Source organism: Ipomoea nil, unplaced genomic scaffold (genome assembly GCF_001879475.1).
Source record: "Ipomoea nil cultivar Tokyo-kokei standard unplaced genomic scaffold, Asagao_1.1 scaffold1043, whole genome shotgun sequence".
Taxonomy (NCBI): Eukaryota; Viridiplantae; Streptophyta; class Magnoliopsida; order Solanales; family Convolvulaceae; genus Ipomoea; species Ipomoea nil.
In genome coordinates, this window is record NW_017617471.1 from 13981222 (window position 1) to 14003370 (window position 22149).

Genomic DNA, 22149 nt, shown 5'->3' on the forward strand with positions numbered 1-22149 from the left:
TCAATATTGACATTATTGAATTGTCCATTTATTTAACACCAATTTGACGGAATAACAAATGGAGGACTAAATTGAGCGAAGCACAAAAGTCTGGGACAATATTAGGTCACCAAAGTCGTTTAGGACGAAATTGAGAAAAACCACTATAGGCAAGGACGATTTTGGGTATTAACTCTAAAATTAATTCTACTATGTATCATAACATTACAACAATACTTATAAATTTTTATCCGTGCATCGCACGGGGCAAATACTAGTATATATATATATATATATATATATATATATATATATATATATATATATATATATATATATATATATATATATATATATATATATATATATAAAGAGCATTTAATCTTGAATAAATTGTGTACTAATTACTAATTTTAGTTTAATATTGTTATCGTTTATGTTTTGTGTTGAAAATCATGCATTAAATTTACTTTTTTCAATAATTGCTTCATATTTTTCTGCCTTACAATGCACATTTTTACCTTTTCAGAATTTCAATGCATATTGTTATGCCTTCCAAAGCACATTGTTGTGCCTTCTACTTTTAAGATCGTAGGTGTCATATATATAAAGAGCATTTGATCTTAAATGAATCACTATTTACTAATTTAGTTGAATATTGTGATCGTTTATGAATTGTGTTGAAAATCATGTATTCAATTTAGTCTTTTCAATAATTGTTGCATATTTTTGTGCCTTACAATGCACATTTTTATCTTCTAGTGCATATTGTTATGCCTTCTAGAGCATATTGCTGTGCCTTCGGGTGCACACTGTTGTAGATCGTAAATGGTGAAATTTTTTTTAAAAGATAAGTTGATCTAAAGGCTGAGATTCAATCGCATTTTTTATCTGACCTTCACCGCACCAGAACCTTAGCTTGTGTGTGTATATATATATATATATATATATATATATATATATATATATAGTTTGGAGAGGCTTGGTAGAGAAGGGGAAAATAAAAATCACTTGTTTCTATATGTAGTTGCATGATACTTCATCTTGCTACATATTGTTTCTACAATGTTACACTTTTTGTAGGTTAAAATACAGGGGAAAATAAAAATCACTTGTTTCTATATGGTTGCATGATACTTCATTTTGCTACATATTGTTTCTACAATGTTACACTTTTTGTAGGTCAAAGTATATGCTAAGTTCATGTATTGTAGTGTTTCGTTCAATTTAATCCCTGTATCTTAATTTTGTTCAAAATTAATCACTGTACTTTAAGATTTAAAATATTAAGGATAAAAATTAACGCCACATAGGCATACTTAACGAAAAAAAATAAGCGGTGTTAAATATTATCCTTAATTGTTCTAAATCTTAAAATATAGGAATTAAATTGAACAAAATTAAAATACAGGAATTAAATTGAACGAAACGCTACAGTACAAAGACTTAGGAGATACTTTAACCCTTTTTGAGTTTTGTAATATCATATTTACTTACCCCATTATTCTCGCCATGTTAATTGTCTCTATTTTAGCCACCTATGCACGTTATTATCCATTCCAAGTAAATAATATACTTGGAGATCGAGAAATTGAAAAAATCTTTTGCATAACAATTTCCCCATAATTAACAAAACCAGCCATGATATAACAATAATAAAAACTCAAATTGAAGCACCTTAATTAGTAAGAAATTAAAGAGTCACTTGCTGACACACTATATGTTGTAGCGTTTGGTTCAAACTTTGGAATGAGAATCGTAATTAAAATCAATTAAATACTTAATAATTGTAATATGTTTATGTAGAAGAAATCTTTTTGTTAGTAGTAAATAAGAATTAGAATCAAAATAAATAAATAAATAATTAATTAAAACAAAAATAAATAAATTAATAAAAATATACAATATATATATATATATGTGTGTGTGTGTGTGTGTGTGTGTGTGTGTGTGTGTGTGTGTGTGTGTGTGTGTACTAGTTATCACATACGCATTGCGCGAATAGTCTAAGGTCCAATATGTATTTTTAAATTAGTATTTTTTAATTTATCGTATCACTCGGTATCCTAACATATATTAATGTAAGATTATCAAATTTTTCATAAAAGTAAATATTTCAAGAATGAATAATATGACCTGTGACATAATTTTTCATAAATTAAATGGTGCAATAGTAGTTTTAGATGGAAACACCCTCACTGGATAGTACCGAAACATAATTTTTGCAACACAAACCCCTATTAATTGGAGTGAACCGCGTGATTCATGCTTCTTCTTGTTGCCACTTCCGCCAGAAATGAATTCTTGATTTAATCTAGTCCACTGGTGTGCTTCACTACAATTTTAGTGTCTTGACAATGCACCTTCAAAAGCAGAACCAAATCCTCCTTCCCTAAAAAGAAAATGATAATAGACATAATTTATCATCTGTGTTGAATATATATTTTAAATTATGTGTACTATTTCATCAATTCTCAATGCGTGATTCTAATTAATTGACCAAAGTTCATGTTAAATTTTTATATTGTATTTTTTAATACACTCTAATAACATATGCATAATATTTGTTTAACAATTATGTCAACTTTGATTTGGATGTGGTTCGAACCTAAAATCTTTCTTATAAAAATCAATGAGTAAGTTAAGAATAATAAATAGGTAATGGAATATTCCGTTACTAAAGTTTATACTAACGGAATGCAATGGTATTTAAGAAAAGTAAATGATATAATAGAGAGTAAAGTAGGAAAAATAAAAAATATATATACTAAAATCAAAATAATATTAACCATTCATTTTAACAAACAATAAACATTTTTTAGTTAGGGGTCTAACTTTATTGACTTTTATTATGTTTGTAGATATATATTAATGTTCTTACCCCCAAATACTGCACACTAAATCATTGAGTTAAGCCCATGCCGGTATATATTAATGTTTTGTATTAAGTAAAAGAGGAGAAGAGTAATTCATTTTATAATTATTAAAGGATTTGAATGTAATAATTGTAGAATAGCAAAAATAGGCAAGCAACAATGAATATAAAATCTGATAGTAGGGTAAAATAAACCACCAATCAAACACGTACCACCATTATATATTTCACTAATATATGTATTATATTATACAATTACATTAACTTTTTTTCTCATATTAATTAAAGCACTTACCTAGCTTGATTTTCACATTCACAACATTAATTCTATGTCTAAATTAAAACATCTAAATCTGAATCAACACTGATCAACATCAACATTAGGTAATGACTGAGGATTCCCCTCCAACAAGCAGAAAACAGGTGGAATGGTAACAGTCTTCAGGTCTCCATAGGCATTCCAGCAGAAAGGGTCCAACATTCTGTGTCCCTGGGAAGGGTACAACTCAACCTCGGACAAGGTTAGATTAGTACAAGGAACACTGTCACTGCAAGCCAATCGCATTGGAGGGCTTCTGGCATCAAAGGTGCCCTTTATGTTTGAGTACGAAACATCTGATATGTACACTGCAGATGTCTGGTTTGTGCAGGCCTTGTTGCTGCAGTAGTACTGGTCTACGATTATCGGGTTTCGAACGTTGTCCATTCTTATGTTGTCGAATGTTACCTTTGAAACTGCTCCGAATCCCCCTTGCCATGTCTTGATCCGGACTCCATTGTCTGAGTTTCTGATTGTTGAATCTGTCACTTTTATGTTTGAGACACATGCCCTGCTTTGTTTTATGCCTAGGCTGCCAATGCTGCATGTGACCAAAATATGTTAGAATATAATGGCCGGGTTTATTCTTTGGGATGAGCAGCCACTATTCGAGGGTCTGCATGCAAAGGACCACAAGAAGGTAAATCAGTCTAGGTTGCCATAGCCGATCGGCTCAAACTAAGAAGGTTGGGATTCCAACTCATGACCTTGTGGTCACAAGCTTGTATACTAAGCCAGCTTGGCTGGGTTACTCTGGCTAAGGCTTTGTTTGTTAAATGGTTGTTAAGTAATAGTTGTTAGCTGATTGGGTTATGTTAGAAGGTATGACTAGTTGATAACATTGGCTGATTGTAGACATGTGTTTGGTAAATTAGCTATTAGCTGATAGTTGTTTAGTATAATTTTTTCTAAAAAAGCTAATTGAAAAAATTGCTTTGAGCAACTTTTTAAATTTTAGCATTTTAGAGTTAAAAAAACTGATTAACTAAACAGTTATATTGAATTTTTAGCCAAGTCAAACAACTAATAGTAATAGTGGTCAAATAAGTCAAAATTGACTATAAGCTAACTATATATTTTACCAAACGGGACCTGAATTTATTTTACAGTCACAAAAATGTGCACATCACACTAACTACTATGTTTGTACCTTATTCCATGGCCAGGGCCACAAGTCATGTTCCTTATGTCTACATTGTAACAGCCAGCTCCAATGGATATGCAGTCATCACCTATTTAAAAAAAAAAAAAAAAGTTTTTATTTTATTTTTTTAATAATGACTGACAAAACCAAGAATTGTACTTTTGACCTCTTGATTGTTGACAGTTATGCAATACAGTTTTTCATTTTTAATTTTTCTTGAAATCTAGTCCCTTAATTATTACTAGTGTTTTCAATCAAATCCCTAAATTAACATTCCATTCATTTTTTAGGTTTTTGTGTAGGACATTTTGAAATTTCTCATGCAACTCTCAATTTCTCTCCATAACCCATCCCCTTTAATTTTACATCATTAGTATTAAATAAATATCATGTTTATGATCTATTAACTGAGGGACCATATTGACGTTAAGAACAATGAAGGATTAATTTAAAAGAAATGAAAATAAAGAACGAAATTGTATAACAACCAACAACTGAGGGACCATAAAAGGTAGCTAAAAAGAAGAAGGGATTTTGAGAGGGGAAGAAAATTAAAGTTGATTACCATTGGAAACTATAGAGTTGTGTATTGTAACATCATAGGTGTTCTCAATGTGAATTCCGTCAGTGTTGGGACTGTTTGGTGGTGCTTTAATGTAGAGTGAATCAATGTGGACATCATGGCAGTTGTCGAACCTAAAATGGAACAATGGGCTGTTCTTGATCTTAAGGTCCTGGACTGTCAAATTTGAGCTTGTAAAGAACCTTATAGCCTACAAAAAAATAAAAAATAAAAAATAAAATAAAAAGAGTATTATTGGTCTATTTATTTGATCATTCAAACTTGTAATTAGGAAGAGATGCTATGGAGAAAACGGTTTCTGAATGAGACCATATCAAAACTCGACTAGATTAGTTTCGCCTAGTAAAATACAAACGAAAATAAAAAGGTTTTAGGACATACCACTGGGCTGTCACAAGGACCAGGAAGAGTTGTTCCATTTACTCCCTGTTGCATTTATAAACAGACTAAAATAATCAGAAAGATTTTAGTTTAAAAATCTTTAGTTGTAAGTAAAATGATTGGATATATATCAAAATTTACCCTGTGAGGTTTGCAAGGAAGATTCCACCATTTTTCACCTCTGCCATCTATCAGTCCACCACCTTGCATAGACATTCCATTAACTCTGTAAAAAACCAGCCATTGTCTCTTTGTCAAGTTTTTTGGCCAGGAATCGGGTCCATCAGGTGGCATTATAGTCCCTTCAATCTTCACAATAAAAGATATGCAACCATTTGAATGGAACATTATTAGAATCAAGCGCTTATCATTACACAATCCCTAGTTATATAGTGTTGGACTTGGTGTTTACCTGCCACCGCCCAACAATCCCCTCCCAGCACCAGTCAGTCTTAACCCATTACCTGACTTTAGCTCTGATATCATTTGTTATATCAAGCGTTTACCATTACACCAAAAGTTATACCTCATACTCTCATAGTGAAGGCGCAACTTCATTTCTTTATACCACCACATATTTTTTAGAGGCAGGATGTTGGACTTAGCCTTTAACTAGCCCCTCGCCCAAGAATCACCTAACCACATGGTGCTGGACTTGGCCCTTACCCGCCTCTGCCCAACAATTTCTCTAGCCACATGGTGCTGGACATAGGCCCTTACCGGCCTCCGCCCAACAATTCACCTAACCACCCACTGCTGGAAATTATTGAATTTCCGACCACCTGAAAGTGATCTTAAATCAATTCGAAAGCAAAAAATGGTCGGAAATAGCAGCAAAGGTTTTTCCGGATACCAAAAATGGTCGGAACAAGTCTTACTTGATTTAAGATCATTTCAGGTAGTCAGAAATTCCATAATTTCCAGTAACATGATACTGAACTTGGCCCTTACCCGCATCCGCCAACAAACACGCATGCTCAACATACATTTCAAGAATCCAAACTTGAAGCCCTAGAAAATAAAAACAGAAACAGTACAGTATGTATGTATGTGTATACGTACCTGAAAGAGCAGGGGATTTTTACAAGGGCCAGTAAAGATGGTGGATTGGATCAAGAAAGAGTGGTGTTTGGGAGCTAACAAAATGGGCGTTAAGTCACTCTGGCATGCCTCGTCCCACGCCCTCTTGAACGCTAAGGTATCATCTGCAACGCCATCCCCAATACCTCCATAAGACATCACATTGAAGATGGCAGCAGATGAAGAAGAATAAGAAGAAGAAGAAGAAGAATATCCTCCACTATGGGGTGCGGGTGCAGGTGCGGGTGCAGAGAAAGGAGGTTGAGAAATTTGAGAGATTATGTGACCATGTGAGTAGCTAAACAGCCCACCATTCACAAAGGCGGCAGAAGACATGGAAATCAAGAAAACCAATAAGACAAGAAACCTAGTGAATTCCATATTATTTTGCATGGAAATTAAGAAATTAAAACATAAATCTGAGTGGGTTGTAAGTTTAGAATGAGTTATAAGTTAAGATGATGGTGGCATTTTATACTTGGGTCCGGTGGTGGATAGTGGGAAAAAACTGCTTTTTGAAGGTCGGCTATCGGCATGCACCTTAGATTTTTTTAATCCTCACCAAAACCGACCAATTCCATTTGCACAATGGTTTTTCTGGTAAGCATATGTTGAGGCGCCTCAATTTCAACTTCAAAATAAAAGCTAAGGATATATATTGTACTGAACATGAATCATAGAAGTTAGACATTTGCTTACTGCGCATAAGGAGCCCCTCTCACTTTGAGAGGTTGTGCTCCCATACTACCGCGGGTGAGACTCAATCCCTGGTTATTCTTCCAACTTTTCACCTCTATGACCAGTTGAGCTGCCCATGTGGGTAATCGTGTGCCATAATTTGTATGTCGTGTGATTAAGTTTGTTAATTAATAGAGTTATGTATGCTAGCGTGTCACTGTGTACATGCTACTAATTTGTCGTGTGCCCATTATCTGTCTGCACAAACCCTATATATGTATGTATGTTAGGATCAACGCTTACTACTTATGCCAAAAGTTATAGCTCGTAGCGAATGCATAACTTTATTTCTGTCACACATTTTAAGAAGGTTGGGTCTTGAACTTGTCTTTTAAGTCCTTTATCGACCTCCGATCCACCTAACAATCTCTCAGTCACCTAATGTTTGACTTTGTCTTTATTGGCCTCCACCCAACAATGTAGCACAAAGGGTTGGGGGTTGTAGGTGGCTCAACTCAGAATTCATGTTTGCAAAAACCATCCATCCATTGAAAGAGTTTCGTAGCCCATTGATTCAGATATGCAGTATTTGAGAGCTGAGATAATGTTCTGTCAAAATTAGAGTGTGGGGATCCTTGGAATTGGGAATTCAATTTTTTTTTAGAGAAGCTTCGCAGCTTTCCCTTTAACAACGTTTTTACTTTGGTTCCTCCATTTTCGTTACATCTTTTTTTTTTTTGTGGGTACATATTTTCGTTACATCTTTAATTATACTCATTCATCCACTAACAATGTTTTTCACTCAATGTTGAATTTTTCACCACTTCTTTTCCTTTTGGTATGTTTTTTTCAGCCAAACACATATTGTGCACATGCTACAGGAAGGACCCAAAGTGGTAAGAAACTCAAAGTCAATGAACTAATAATTCAAAAAGCCATCTGATAATTATAGGTGAAAATGTCAAAAAAAAAAAAAAAGAAAAAAACCATGAAGGATCAAAACTAGAAAAAAGCTATTCATAGTATAATAACTTGGCTTCAAATTAATCAAGTTATTAAAGAGTAAAGATACCTAATTATTGGGGCAACTCCAACCAAGTTAGACTCCTCAAGAGAATTTTCTATTAAATTTCTTGGTTTGATTAGTCAGTTATGGACTACCTAAACTGGTTTACTTCCCTGTGATCACGAAATTTTTTTCCTAAAGCAATGCATGGTACCTAATTATTTTTAACCAAGTATCAAAAAAAAAAAAAAGAAAGAAGATAGGACTCAATATAATTTTTTGCAGTATAAGTATTACAGAAGTTAAAGTCCACATATTCTTACCACAATTGCAGGGATAGAACTGGTATACTAAGTTTTATATTCAGAGGTTTTAGAGTAAAAGAAGGTAGTGGGGAGGGGTATGTATGTAATATAAGACAGATAGATAAGAATGAATATACTGAGTTTTATATACAGACAGACAGATAGTAAAAGAAGGTAGTGGGGAGTATATATATACTGAGTTTTTTTTTTTTTTTTTTTTTTTTCTCTCTTCAAAAAAAAAAAAAAAAAAAGAGGTTCCCACGTTTTGATCCCATTACTGCCACTTTCTTTGGTCTCTGGTCTGCTAACCTCTTTTTAATATATATATATATATATATATATATATATATATAGGATAATATGCAAAAGTTTCTTTAGTGGAAAATATGGTTTAATTTTATACATTGATTCAGTCTAAATCAAGGATTCACAATGAAGATATTTTTTAAAAAAATGACATTATGGTAATTTTGTGTAAGTTAATTTCTTTTGTCTATTGATTTTTTTTTTTAAATTTTGGTGTATTTTTTCCTTCTTCCAGTGCACATTTTTCACTTCTTCGAGTGCACATTTTTCACTTTTTCAAGTGCACATTTTTCACTTCTTCGAGTGCACATTTTTTAAGATCATATCGTAGGTGTCAGGTTTTTTTTAAAGAGTAGTTGATCTTGAATTAATCACTAATTATTAATTTGAGTTGAATCTTATATTGCTCGTTTATGATTTGTGTTGAAGATCCTATATTGAATCTAGTCTTTTCAATAATTGCTTCACATCTTTGTGTCTTCCAGTGCACATTGTTGTCGTCTAGTGCACATTGTTGTGCCTTCCAGTGCATATTGTTGTATCTTAATTGAGTACACATTTTTTAAGATTGTAGGTGTCAAATTTTTTGTAAAGAGGAGTTGATGTTGAATGAATTGGTGACTAAGATTTATTCACATTATTTTTCATTGGGAGTTCCTTTGCACTTGATTGATAAACAGCCCCATTAATTGGTTTCTAGTGGGTTTCAAACTTCAAACCCCACCATGCCGTTGAAGACAACACTAAATCTAAATCTTATTGGATGAGCGAAGAATTTTCATTTAGTTAGAACAGAAAGAGATTACAATCAGTATGTTAGATAGAAGAATTTTCATTCAGTTAGAACAAAAAGAGATTACAATCAGTATGTTAGATAGAAGAATTTTCATTCAGTTAGAACAGAAAGAGATTACAACCAGTATGTTAGATAATACAACGCTAATTAATCGATCCTAACTAATAGACTATCCTTAGTCAACTAATTTAACACCACACAAATACAAACTATAATATAAAACAATAATAATAGTATTAAACATATTGATCGATCACTTGATCTACTTGGAGGGACATAATTATTTAATTGTTTTGTTTGAAATTTATTTTCAGATTTTTCAACTTCGATTTTTTAAACTTTTTTTCGTCTTCCAATGAAAAATACTTCTAAAACACAAAGATGGGTAGAAAATAGTTGTGCAATCGGTTAACCGAACCGTTTTAATCGAAGTTTTTAAAGATTTAATCATTAATTGAATCGATTTTTTTATTACTGAATTAACTGAATCGAATTTTTTTTTGATTAATCTGTCGGTTAGTTATCCGATTAATCGAAGTTTTTTAAGCTAAAGTTTTAAATCTTTAAAATAATACATATACTAATAAATTCATAAGAAAATATATAAACATAATAATATCATAACAACACTGCAAACATAAAAGCACAAATTATAAAGTCCAAATAAACAATCATATAAATTATAATGCAGTTAATCGATAATTTCGAACCAAATTAACCGTTAACCGAATTTTTACAAATATCATATTTTTTAATTTTGTTCAACAAATATCATGCCTTTTCAGTTTTTTTTTTTTTTTTTTTTTTTTTTTTTTTTTTGAGTACTAGTGACTTTGTTACAATGTAGTATATGTTCATAGCTACTTTCTCAACTTACTGAATTACAAAGAGTCAATACCGCCCCCACTGGAGCTCAAACTCATGACCGCCCCTTTCAGCTTTTAGTTTGGAATAACTAGACAAATATTTAAGTTATATTTAGCTTCACCATTTTTGTCAAACTTAATTAAGAATCTTATATTCTTATAATATAACAGTTTAATTTTAAATTTTGATAAATTTGAAGTACAATTTATAATTCCTTTCAGTATGTAGTACAATTTATAATTCCTTTCAGTATGTTAACAAATTTGACACTGCCATAACAATTCATCCTTCAAATGGCTTCAAAACTCATTGATGTGTATTTTTTTTTTTGAAAGCTACTGGCTCTATTACATTGTAGTGCCTGTTCATATACTTTCTCAACCTACTGAAACACAAAGAACATTGTAGTGTCTGTTCATATACTTTCTCAACCTACTGAAACACAAAGAACCAATAACACCTCCACTGAGGCTCGAACTCATAATCTTCCAAATGGAAGTCCAACCCGAATACCATTAGACCATATAGTCCTGGTAATTGATGTGTATTTAATATTTAATAATAAAAATAATAATAAACTGATTGATAAACAACCACATATCCCTTAAAAAAAAAACACATATAATGGTTAAAGTAATACATCTGCATGTATATCAATTAAACGAAATCACTTTTAAGACCATTTTTTCTTGTATAATACAAAGTATTTTGTTTTTATTGGACAATACTTTGCATTTCTTAAAGATCATTTCCCCTATTTCACTAAATTAGTATTTTTAGAAAGTCAAATATAAATCATATTTAAAATCCTTGGAAGAAACAAGTGTGAGTACCAATAGCAGTGCATGCTTTGGTAGCTTTGGACTCATTGGAGAAACTGACATTATATTGGGGTATGGTGTCAATTGAACCCACTCAACTTTTTATCACAAGTCTAATTTTTTCTTTTCATTTTAATATTATGGAGTTAGAAATATGATAAATTTTATTAAAAAGACACCATATAGAATGAAGTTCACATGTGAACAGGATTTATCGTGCACTCTTATTAGTCATACATTTAGGCTGATCTAGGGTCATGATTGCGTGTACACGTCTTTATGGAGTAGTTATGCTGTGCATCCGTATGCACCATATACGGATGCAAAAACGGCATCGTTTTATTAAAAACGCGCGTCTCCTTTTAAAAAAAAAAAATTCAAGTTCGATTCCCAACAACAGTATTATGTTGTTTATTCATTCTGGAATTTTAGTTCATAGATTATGGAATTTTAGTTCATTGATTCTGGAATTATAGTCCATCGATTCTGGAATTGTAGTTCATCGATTTTGAAATTTTAGTTCATAGATTCTGGAATTTTAATTCATTCATTCTGGAATTTTTAGTTCGTAGATTAGATTCTGGAATTTTAGTTCATCGATTATGGAATTATTGTTCATCGATTCTGAAATTTTAGTTCATATGTTGTTGTTGGGAATCGAACCTAAATTTTTTTTTAAAGGAAGACGCGCGTTTTTAATAAAACGACGTCGTTTTTGCATCCGTATGCACCATGCATGGTGCATACGGATGCACAGCATAATTTGCCCGTCTTTATGTGGGGTGCACACCTTTGGTTCACTGATTGCGTTAAGGGTGTGTTGGTATTTTAGCATAAAGCGCTAACACGTGTGTTTTGAGGGTGCGTTGTTTTTATTTTGTTTTGTTTTTTTTTCCCATGTTGGTAGAGTGTGTGTTAGAATTAATGTATGGCTCAAAATCAATGAGACCATTTCTTATTGTTGATGTCCGCTGCATGCCGCAACTGCCGCATCACCTCTCTTCCATGCGCATTCCTCTCCTTTTGAATTGTATAAATAGGCTAGTATATTTACATTGTATTTGTACCTCATTATTAATTCATTTTCTATTAGCAATTCATTCATTACAAATTGCTTTTCTTCTCTTACTTGGCATACTTATATATATATATATTATATTCATTCTTGATAGTAATATATATATATATATATATATATATATATATATATATATATATTTATATTTTCCCAATTTCCTACTTTTGTCATTTATATATTCTCCCTATTATTTAACTTCTATAATTCTCAATTTTCGATTCTTCGCTTCCGCATTATTCCGCTAAATTCCTAACAAGTGGTATCAAAGCGGTTTAATTGAGAGTTATTTTCAAAGATGTCAACTGTTACCAAGTTCGATATCGAGAAGTTCAACGGAAAAATTAGCTTTTCTATCTGGAAGGTTCAGATGGAAGCCGTTCTAACCCAGAACGGTTTGAAGAAAGCGCTAGCTGGGAAGAAGAAGAAACCGGCTGCAATGACAGATGAAGATTGGGAAGATTTGGATGACAAGGCACGTTCAACCATTCAATTGTGCCTGTCTAAAGAGGTTCTACGTGAGGTGGTGAGTGAGAAGACTACGTCAGATTTATGGTCTGAGCTGGAGTCGCTTTATATTGCCAAATCTCTGGCGAACAAGCTGCGCCTGTACACAATCCGTATGACAGAAGGTACTTCGATTAAATCTCATTTGGATGAATTTAATTCTATTTTATTGGACTTGGAAAATATTGATGTCGTAATTGACGATGAGGATCGTGTTGTTTTATTGCTTGTCTCTCTCCCTAAATCGTACAAGCATTTCAAAGAAATTATGCTGTATGGTAATAGTAGTGATACCCTTACTTTTGACAATGTTAAGTCAAACCTATTGTCCAAAGAAAAGTTTGACTTTGAAATTAAGTCTGGGGACAAAGGTGAAGGCTTGACTGTAAGGGGTCGTTCACTTGAAACAGAGAGTAGCAATAAAAAATCTAGATCCAAGTCCAAAGGACGTAAGTCCAACAAATCCTGTAAGTACTACAAGAAGCAGGGTCACGATGTGACTGAATGCTTCAAGTTGAAAAACAAGCAAGGGAGAGAAAAGAAGTCTGCTGAAGCTAGTGTTGTTGAAAGTGATTCAGAAGGCGATGTTATGTTATCTGTTAGCTCCGGTGACAAACGGAGCAAGACTGAGTGGATTTTGGACTCTGGTTGTACGTTCCACATGTGTCCTCACAAAGACTGGTTCGTCTCTCTGGAACCAGTTGATGGTGGAGTTGTCTTGATGGGTAATGATACCCAATGCAAGGTTAGTGGAATTGGAAGTGTTCAGATTAAAACTCATGATAATGTTGTCAGGACTCTTACCAATGTTCGGTATATTCCTGATTTGAAACGCAATCTGATATCCTTGGGCACCTTGGAATCTCTGGGGTGCAAGTACATAGCTGAAGGTGGAGTTCTGAAAGTCATAAAAGGCTCTTTGTTCTCATGAAAGCTTGTCGATCTGGAAGCTTGTACGTGTTGCATGGCAGTACTGTGACAGGTTCAGTAGCGGTATCCTCATCGACGTCTGATGCAGATCTCACTCAACTATGGCATATGCGTCTGGGGCATATGAGTGAGAAAGGCATGCATCTCCTGAGCAAAAAAGGTCTCCTTGGTGATTCAGGTACGGGTAAATTACAATTTTGTGAGCATTGTGTTTTTGGGAAACAAAAGAGGGTTAGTTTCTCTACTGCTACACACCGTACCAAAGATGTATTGGAATACATACATTCCGATTTATGGGGACCGACTAAATTCCAGTCTATGGGAGGCTGTAGATATTTCATGTCTATTATTGATGACTTTTCTCGTAAGGTCTGGGTTTATTTCTTGAAACACAAAAATCAGGATTTTTCTATTTTCAAAAAGTGAAAAATACTTGTTGAGACTCAGACAGGGAAAAAGGTCAAGAAGCTCAAGACAGACAATGGCTTGGAATTCTGTGATTCAGATTTCAATGACTTCTGTGCGGCAAATGGAATCGCCAGACACAAGACCTTTCCTGGTAAACCCCAGCAAAATGGTGTTGCCGAACGTCTAAACAGGACATTATTGGAAAGAGCTCGTTGTAGCTCTCTAATGCTGGGTTATGGAAACGGCGTGATTTTTGGGCCGAGGCCGTTTCTACTGCTTGCTATTTGGTGAATAGATCTCCACATTCATCCCTTGACTTCAATATTCTAGAGGAAATTTGGTCAGGTAATCCTGTTGACTACTCTATCTTAAGAGTTTTTGGATGTCCTGCTTATGCTCATTCCAGTACGGGAAAATTAAACCCGAGAGCTGTCAAATTTATTTTCCTTGGTTATGCCTCTGAGTCAAAAGGGTATCGTCTATGGTCTCTTGATTCTCAGAAAATCATTCTGAGTCGAGATATCACTTTTGACGAAAATGCACTACTTTCTAAAGATTCCAGTACATGTGAGACGTAGAGTACTGATGATAAGGTGGAGTTTGAGTTCAGGCCTAATGATAGTATTACTACCACTAATGGTAATACTAAAGATGATGCATCTACAAGTACCGCACCTCTCGTCGAGCCACAGCGAGAGTACTCTATTGCCCAAGATCGGCCTAGGAGGACAATTAAAAAACCTGCTAGGTACGCTAGTGACGATGAAACCCACTTGGTTGCTTATGCGCTTTCAGTTGCACAGGAGGTTGATGGTGATCCATCCTGCTATTCTGAAGCTATTTCCTGTGCCAACTCGTCCAAGTGGTTGGTTGCTATGCAAGAAGAGATGGAAAGTCTCCATAAGAATGAGACTTGGGAGCTGGTAGAATTGCCGAAAGGTAAACGCCATTGAGCTGTAAATGGATTTACAAAAAGAAAAAAGACATTCCTGGGGTTGAGAAAGCACGGTGGAAGGCACGGTTAGTTGTTCGAGGTTTTGATCAACATGAAGGTATTGACTTTAACGAGATCTTTTCTCCAGTTGTTCGTCATACTTCTATACGTGTTCTACTTGCTTTTGTTGCTCTTTATGATTTGGAGTTGGAGCAACTTGATGTAAAGACTGCTTTCCTACATGGAGAGCTTGATGAAGAACTTTACATGTACCAACCTGAGGGATTTGAAGTTCCTGGGAAGGAACATTGTGTCTGTCGTCTGCAAAAGTCTCTTTATGGGCTAAAGCAAGCTCCAAGGCAATGGTATAAGCGGTTTGATGCGTGTATGTTGGGGCAAGGATTCTCAAGAAGCCAGTATGATAGCTGTGTCTATTTTAAAGAATTTTCTAATGGGTCTTTTGTCTATTTGCTTCTTTATGTTGATGATATGCTCATTGCCTCCCCTGATATGTCTCTGGTTGATGACTTGAAGTCTCAACTAAGCAATGAGTTTGAGATGAAAGACCTTGGTGCAGCAAAGAAAATTCTTGACATGGAGATACACAGGGATCGTCAAGCGGGTAAACTTTATCTATCCCAGAAAAAGTATGTTGAGAAGGTGCTTGATCGATTCAATATGTCCAATTGTAAACCTGTGTCTACTCTACTTGGTGCACATTTTAAGGTATCCTCTGGTTCATGCCCTAAGTCTGATGTTGATGTGGCTTATATGTCAAAAGTTCCTTACTCTAGTGCTGTTGGAAGTCTTATGTATGCTATGGTATGCACTAGACCTGATTTGGCTCATGCTGTAAGTGTTGTGAGTCGTTACATGCATAACCCTGGTAAGGAACATTGGAACGCCGTTAAATGGATTCTACGGTACCTAAAGGGTACTTCGTCTTTGGGCTTGGTTTTTTATCGAAATTCTTCTGCATCTACTGACATTATGGGCTTTGTAGATTCTGATTATGGTGGTGATCTTGACAGACGCCGATCGCTTTCCAGTTATATTTTCACTCTTTGTAATTGTGCTATCAGTTGGAAAGCTACGCTTCAGTCTATTGCTGTGTTATCTACGACTAAGGCGGAATATATTGCAGCCACAGAGGGTGTCAAAGAAGCTACTTGGCTACGAGGTTTGGTTATGGAACTTGGTGTTTCACAAGGTCAGACCGTTGTGTTCTCAGATAGTCAAAGTGCTATCCATCTCACCAAGAATGATACATATCATGCCAAAACTAAACACATTGATGTCAGATACCATTTTATTCGAGATGTTATAACTGCAGGAGATATAACCATTCAGAAGATTCATACATTGGAGAATCCAGCAGATATGCTCACCAAGCCTCTACCTATTACTAAGTTCAAACAATGCTTGAATTTAGTTGGTTGTTCCGGATGTTAATTTTCACCGTGAATTTGATCCAAGGTGGAGATTGTTAGAATTAATGTATGGCTCAAAATCAATGAGACCATTTCTTATTGTTGATGTCCGCTGCATGCCGCAACTGCCGCATCACCTCTTTTCCATGAGCATTCCTCTCCTTTTGAATTGTATAAATAGGCTAGTATATTTACATTGTATTTGTACCTCATTATTAATTCATTTTCTATTAGCAATTCATTCATTACAAATTGCTTTTCTTCTTTTACGTGGCATACTTTTATATATATATATATATATATATATATATATATATATATATATATTTATTTATATTTTTATATTTTCCCAATTTCCTACTTTTGTCATTTATATATTCTCCCTATTATTTAACTTCTATAATTCTCAATTTTCGATTCTTCGCTTCCGCATTATTCCGCTAAATTCCTAACAGTGTGTACTCCTTAGCTCTATACCTAGGCGCGTCCGGAAAGTGATGGCGAGGTCTAATGGCTGTCGCCGATCGAAGCGGGGGCATCCGGGCATCTGTTTTCCCATCAACGTCGGGCTCGACCGTTGCGGCCACCGGTTCGGTGTTGTTTCGGTCGTTCAAGCGGCGGTCGTTCTGCCATACTCCTTCCTCGGCGGGCCAGGTTGCATTCGAGCGGGTTGCAGCCAGTATTGTTGCTAGGTTGAATTCAAGGCGGCGTCCGGCCCACCGGTGGTCAAACTTCGTGATTTGAGTTTATTTTCGTAGTGTTGCACATTTGGTGGGGGTTGTTGGGTGTCGATTCACCCTATATATATAAAAAATAGAGATTAAATACGAAGGAGGTCTCTAGGTAAAACATGCGGATTAATCATAGTCATTGATCTTGTCAAAATCAACCACCCAGAATTGCATAATGTAAATTTTTGAAAATGCGATGGCATTATGGTAATTTTGAGTATTATTGAAAGCTTAATGTTCGTATTTTCAAAGCTTAAGGTGCGTCATTTTAACACTTCAAGTGCGTTAGTTCTCCTTCCATAAAACTTAAGGTGCGTAATTCTAAAGCTTAAGATGCATATTTTAAAAGTTTAAGATGCGTCATTTTAACACTAAGGTGCGTCAATTATACAGTTAAGGTGCATAAGTTCTACACTTAATGTGTGTCATTTTGACACTTAAGGTGCGTCATTTAACACTTAAGGTGTGTCACTTTTAATACTGAAGGTGCGCCACTTTAACACTTAAGGTGCGTCATTTTAACACTTAAGGTGCGGCTTTGTAACACTTAAGGTGCGACATTTTAACACTGAAAGTGCGTCATTTTAACACTTAAGGTGCGTCATTTTAATACCTAAGGTGCATTTTTGTAACACTTAAGGTGCGTCATTTTAACACTTAGCTTTTGTATTCACAAGAAATTTTTTTTTTTTTAAATTTTCATTGATTTAAGCCGTTGATCTAGATTTAATCAACAACTCAGATCTCATTTCATGTTTCACCTTTAAGACTCTTCGCACCAGATCTCTTCCCTATATTCATCCACACTTATTATATTTTTAGATTTAAGTTTTTAATGTCCTTAAATAATAGAATATTATTCAATTTTCTCACCATATTTTAAAAAAAAAATGTTTACTTAAATGCTGACATATGCATGGATTGTTGATGGGGTTTGGGGCGGAAGAGATAGGATTGTTTATCCATGGTGATTGGCGAATGGAATGGAAAATAACACTTTTGATAAATCTGCATTGCATGCAGTCCAAGTATAGTGGAATATGCTGAAACATATACACACTTACTTACTTTGATGCCTTACATTACAGATAGCACTTAATTACAATTTTCTCAACTCGGATTACTTAAGTTTGTCTAATTGCGCGCAGTTACGCCTTCTCCACCCACCCCACCCAAAATTCGCCCAATTTATTTTTTAAAATATAAATATAATACCATTTTTTTATTCAAAAATAAATACCAACTATTTCGGTAAAGTTATTTGTACCTTTAAATTTATAGAAAACTTTAGATAATTAGTCACTGATCAACTACACGCAAAAGTTTTAATTCAGTCATTTAACTTTTTTTTTTTTTAAAAAAAAAGTACAATTAGATCCCTAAACTGTCCAAAATTATACAATTTGACATGTTCCTCATGTCATCGTTGACGTGGGGGTTATTCTATTAAAAAATTGTTTTTTATTTATTTAAATAATTCTTTAAAAAAATTAAAAAACAAAAAAACAAAAAAAAACAAAAAAACTCACCCCCTCACATGAGAACACATTCAGATCGTCCAACCAAGAGATTTTAATGGATCTTATTTTTCTTTATTTTTGGTATCTTTTTTTTTAACGATTAATAAGTTGCTTGATTATAGAAGTTTTAATTATGGTTGAATTGCAGTTTATCTAGTAGGATTTTCAAATAGCACTTTTGAGGTTAACGCCGGTGGAAGTGTGACAATGAAGAGGGCATAGACGAAGGTTAGTTTAATGTGCGTTTTTTTTTTTTTTTTTGCCGTCCTATATATGTGTGTTGGTATGCCTAGCGGCAAGTGTTGGGATGTGTGCACTGCTATGATCGACTGGGAGCTCTGTAGTGTCGTATACGGTGCTTGCGTAGTAGTATAGTCGTGGGGGATATTGGGGGATGGGGTGAGCCGCCACACTATAGCCGGATCGAGTATTGCTGGAGAAGACGATATGTGTGCACATGCCGCAACAGATATGTGCATATGTGTGTATGTTCAGATGGAGCCAGTATTGGAAGGTGCAATTGTATGCAATGGTGCTTGCATATCGGGTTGTTGTTAGGGAGCGTTATGTTGTGCAACTGCATGGTGCACACGGTTGCAAAAAGACTTCATTTTGACTTCCGACTTTAAAAAAAAATCAGTTTCGATTGCCGTTAACTGTGTATGTTGTGCATAATTTGAACTATATATCCATAACTTCATAACTATACATTCAGAATTGCATAACTACACATTCATAACTTCATAACTATACATTCAGAATTGCATAACTACACATCCATAACTTCATAACTATACATTCAGAATTGCATGCATAACTGCACATCCATAACTTTATAAGTATACATTCACAATGTGAAATTATAACTTCATAACTATACATTCAGAATGTGAAATTATAACTTTATAACTATACATTCAATATTGCATGTATAACTACATATCCATAACTTAATAACTATACATTCAGAATTGCATAACTACACATCCATAACTTCATAACTATACATTCAGAATGTGAAATTATAAAATTATGAACATATGTTTACGTAACTAACGGCAATTGAAAATGATTTTTTTTTAAGTAAAACGGCGCCGTTTGGTGCACACGGTTGCACAGCATAATTTGCCGTTGTTAGGCACTTAGGCTTAATCCTCATCCAACTGTTAATTGGTTATGGCAAATTATTTTGTGGATCATGGTCCACACAATGTTATGTGGACCATAATAAAAAGTACATTTTTAATATAATAAATGTACATTATTTTTGTACTGAATGTACGTTATACAATATAATGTACACTCAATACAAAAATAATGTACATCCCCTGAATATAATGTACATTATTTTTGTACTGAATGTATATTATTTTACAGAATGGTCCACATAACTTGTGTGAACCATGGTCCACACAATAATGATTGATTTGTTATACCATGGACCATGGGTCTAGAGCCGTCAAAATTGGGTTTTACCCGCCGGGTCGACTCGTCCCGTCCCGCCGTAGGTAGGGGATGGGTTCTTGATTATTTCACCCGCCAGGAGGCGGGCTTTTTAGCCCGCCCCGCCTGGGTCACAGGCCCAAGTGGGGCGGGTCAGGCTGGCCGTGGGTTTAGCCCGCGGCCTACTAATCTATATTTAAAAAAAAAAAAAATATCGCAGCATGCTTCACAATTCCCAATTTTCAAATCAATGATGATAGAGATCAAGGAGAAGAAGACCATGATATGAATGATATAATGGTTGATGAATTATGAGTTTTAGAAGTTTAGTATTTGCAAAACTATTTTATTTTAATTCCTAATATTGAATAGAAACTTGAAAGTTTGGATAATTTATATTAGATGTTAGTTATTTTAATTTGTATTAATATTTAGTATTTAATACATGTTGTTAGTTTGCATGTCATTTTTTTAAATTAAAACACTTGCGCAGGAGGTAACAACAATATTTCAAAAAAAAAAAAAAAGTAGTGTAACTACAAGCCTACAGTACATCAAATCTTTTCTAATTACAAAAAAAAATATTGGCTGGCGGGGCGGGCCGGCCACATTCCAAGCCCGCTAAGAGGCGGGCATTTTAGCCAGCCCCGCTATGGGGACGGGCTTTGGTGTGTTTTGGCCCGTCCCACCCCGCGAGACCGTTTCGACGACTCTACATGGGTCCATTAATTTTTGGATCAAGAAGGTCCATCTTGAATTGTGGACTCTGATCCAAAAATTATGCGTCTGTCATTGATATATTCTGTATCTGCGGTTAATAGTTTATATGCCTATAAATAAATTGAAGGTGTGTTAACATATTATATATCTGTAATTATCATGTTGTATTTATAATTAACATGTTTTGTGTCTTCAATTTATTTAATCAATTGCATACACATAATTTGAAAGTTATTTTGGACCAGGATCCACAAATACAAGATAAACATTAATCCATGGTATAATTTGACATCCTCATTATCCTCCCTTCTTGAAAAGGATTCAGCCTCACATTTGTCCATCCTCATTATCCTCCCTTCTTGAAAAGGATTCAGCCTCAAATTTGTCAATCCATGATAAAATGGAAATGATGTCACAACATAGCCATCCATATGCAAAACCATATGGTACAGAATTCATGTTCATAATGCACATACACATAAACACGATATAATGAACATAAATTTTGTGCATTATAAACATAAATTATGTGTATTATGTTAAGTGTTTGTGTCCTCAGCTATATAATGCAAATATTCATGTTCATTATATTGTGTTCATGTATAGGTGTAGTATGAACATGAATTCTGTGCATTATGAACATGAATTTTGTATATTGGATTAGGGTCAACAGTGCACTATGGACCTTAGTCCACAATATAATGATTGCACACACCCCCCCCCCCCCACCTCTCTCTCTCTCACTCTCTCTCTCTCTCTTATGTTTCTTCCTTCATTTCTCTTTCATTCAATAATTTGCCAGTATTATCCATGGGTAAAAATCGCATGCCAAATCCCTCATCTTCAAGTAACTTGAAGAGCAAATCATGGAAAATCTTGTGGATACTTAACATACCATCAAAAATGAAAATATATCTTTTTATGATGCCTTCCAATGGGGGATAGATTGGCTTAAAGAATGGCAAAGTAAGAACCATTTTGTCCATTATTCAACAAGGTGAATCAACATTATACAACCTTATTCTAGACAAGTTTGGGCATTATTGATAGAAACTTCTCTTTTATTGATAATTATGACCTTTGAATTACAATTACTTGTACTAATATACAGCATTTATTGGTTAAAGTACCTACAAGGTCCCTACACTATAGTATTTTGTTCAATTTAGTCCTTTTACCTTTATTTTGTTCAATTTAGTCCTTGTATTTTCAAAATGGTACAATTAAGAACAATAGTTAACGATGTTAATATTACCGTTAACATAGATTACATGGCATTGACAATATTTATATTCCTACTCATATATTACT

The 22149-nt window shown here is 34.3% G+C and overlaps 1 protein-coding gene across 2 annotated transcripts; it reads right to left on the reverse strand.

The window, feature by feature from the left end:
• Window positions 1–3135: 3135 nt before the first annotated feature.
• LOC109182087 (polygalacturonase At1g48100-like) lies at window positions 3136–6785 on the reverse strand. 2 transcript variants are annotated; one of them, XM_019332134.1, is made up of 7 exons: window positions 6579–6785; window positions 6344–6536; window positions 5423–5590; window positions 5282–5326; window positions 4883–5090; window positions 4324–4405; window positions 3136–3714 (listed from the first exon to the last, which is right to left on the reverse strand). In XM_019332134.1, the coding sequence occupies exons 1-7, from the start codon at window positions 6752–6754 to the stop codon at window positions 3213–3215; spliced, it is 1374 nt and encodes a 457-aa protein (XP_019187679.1). In that variant the 5' UTR covers window positions 6755–6785; the 3' UTR covers window positions 3136–3212. The 2 variants fall into 2 exon arrangements, with proteins under 2 accessions (XP_019187679.1, XP_019187677.1); XM_019332132.1 differs by having other exon boundaries at window positions 6344–6785.
• Between the last annotated feature and the right edge of the window lie 15364 nt (window positions 6786–22149).

What these genes read in the sequence shown, in the direction of transcription:
- LOC109182087 (XM_019332132.1), bottom strand. Translation starts at nt 6,754, where the DNA reads ATGCAAAATAATATGGAATTCACTAGGTTTCTTGTCTTATTGGTTTTC. An exon ending in GTCCTTGTGACAGCCCAGTG is followed by an intron (nt 5,091 to 5,281) that starts GTATGTCCTAAA and finishes ATTTTTTTGTAG; the next exon opens with GCTATAAGGTTCTTTACAAG. An exon ending in GGCCCTGGCCATGGAATAAG is followed by an intron (nt 3,715 to 4,323) that starts GTACAAACATAG and finishes GGTCACATGCAG; the next exon opens with CATTGGCAGCCTAGGCATAA.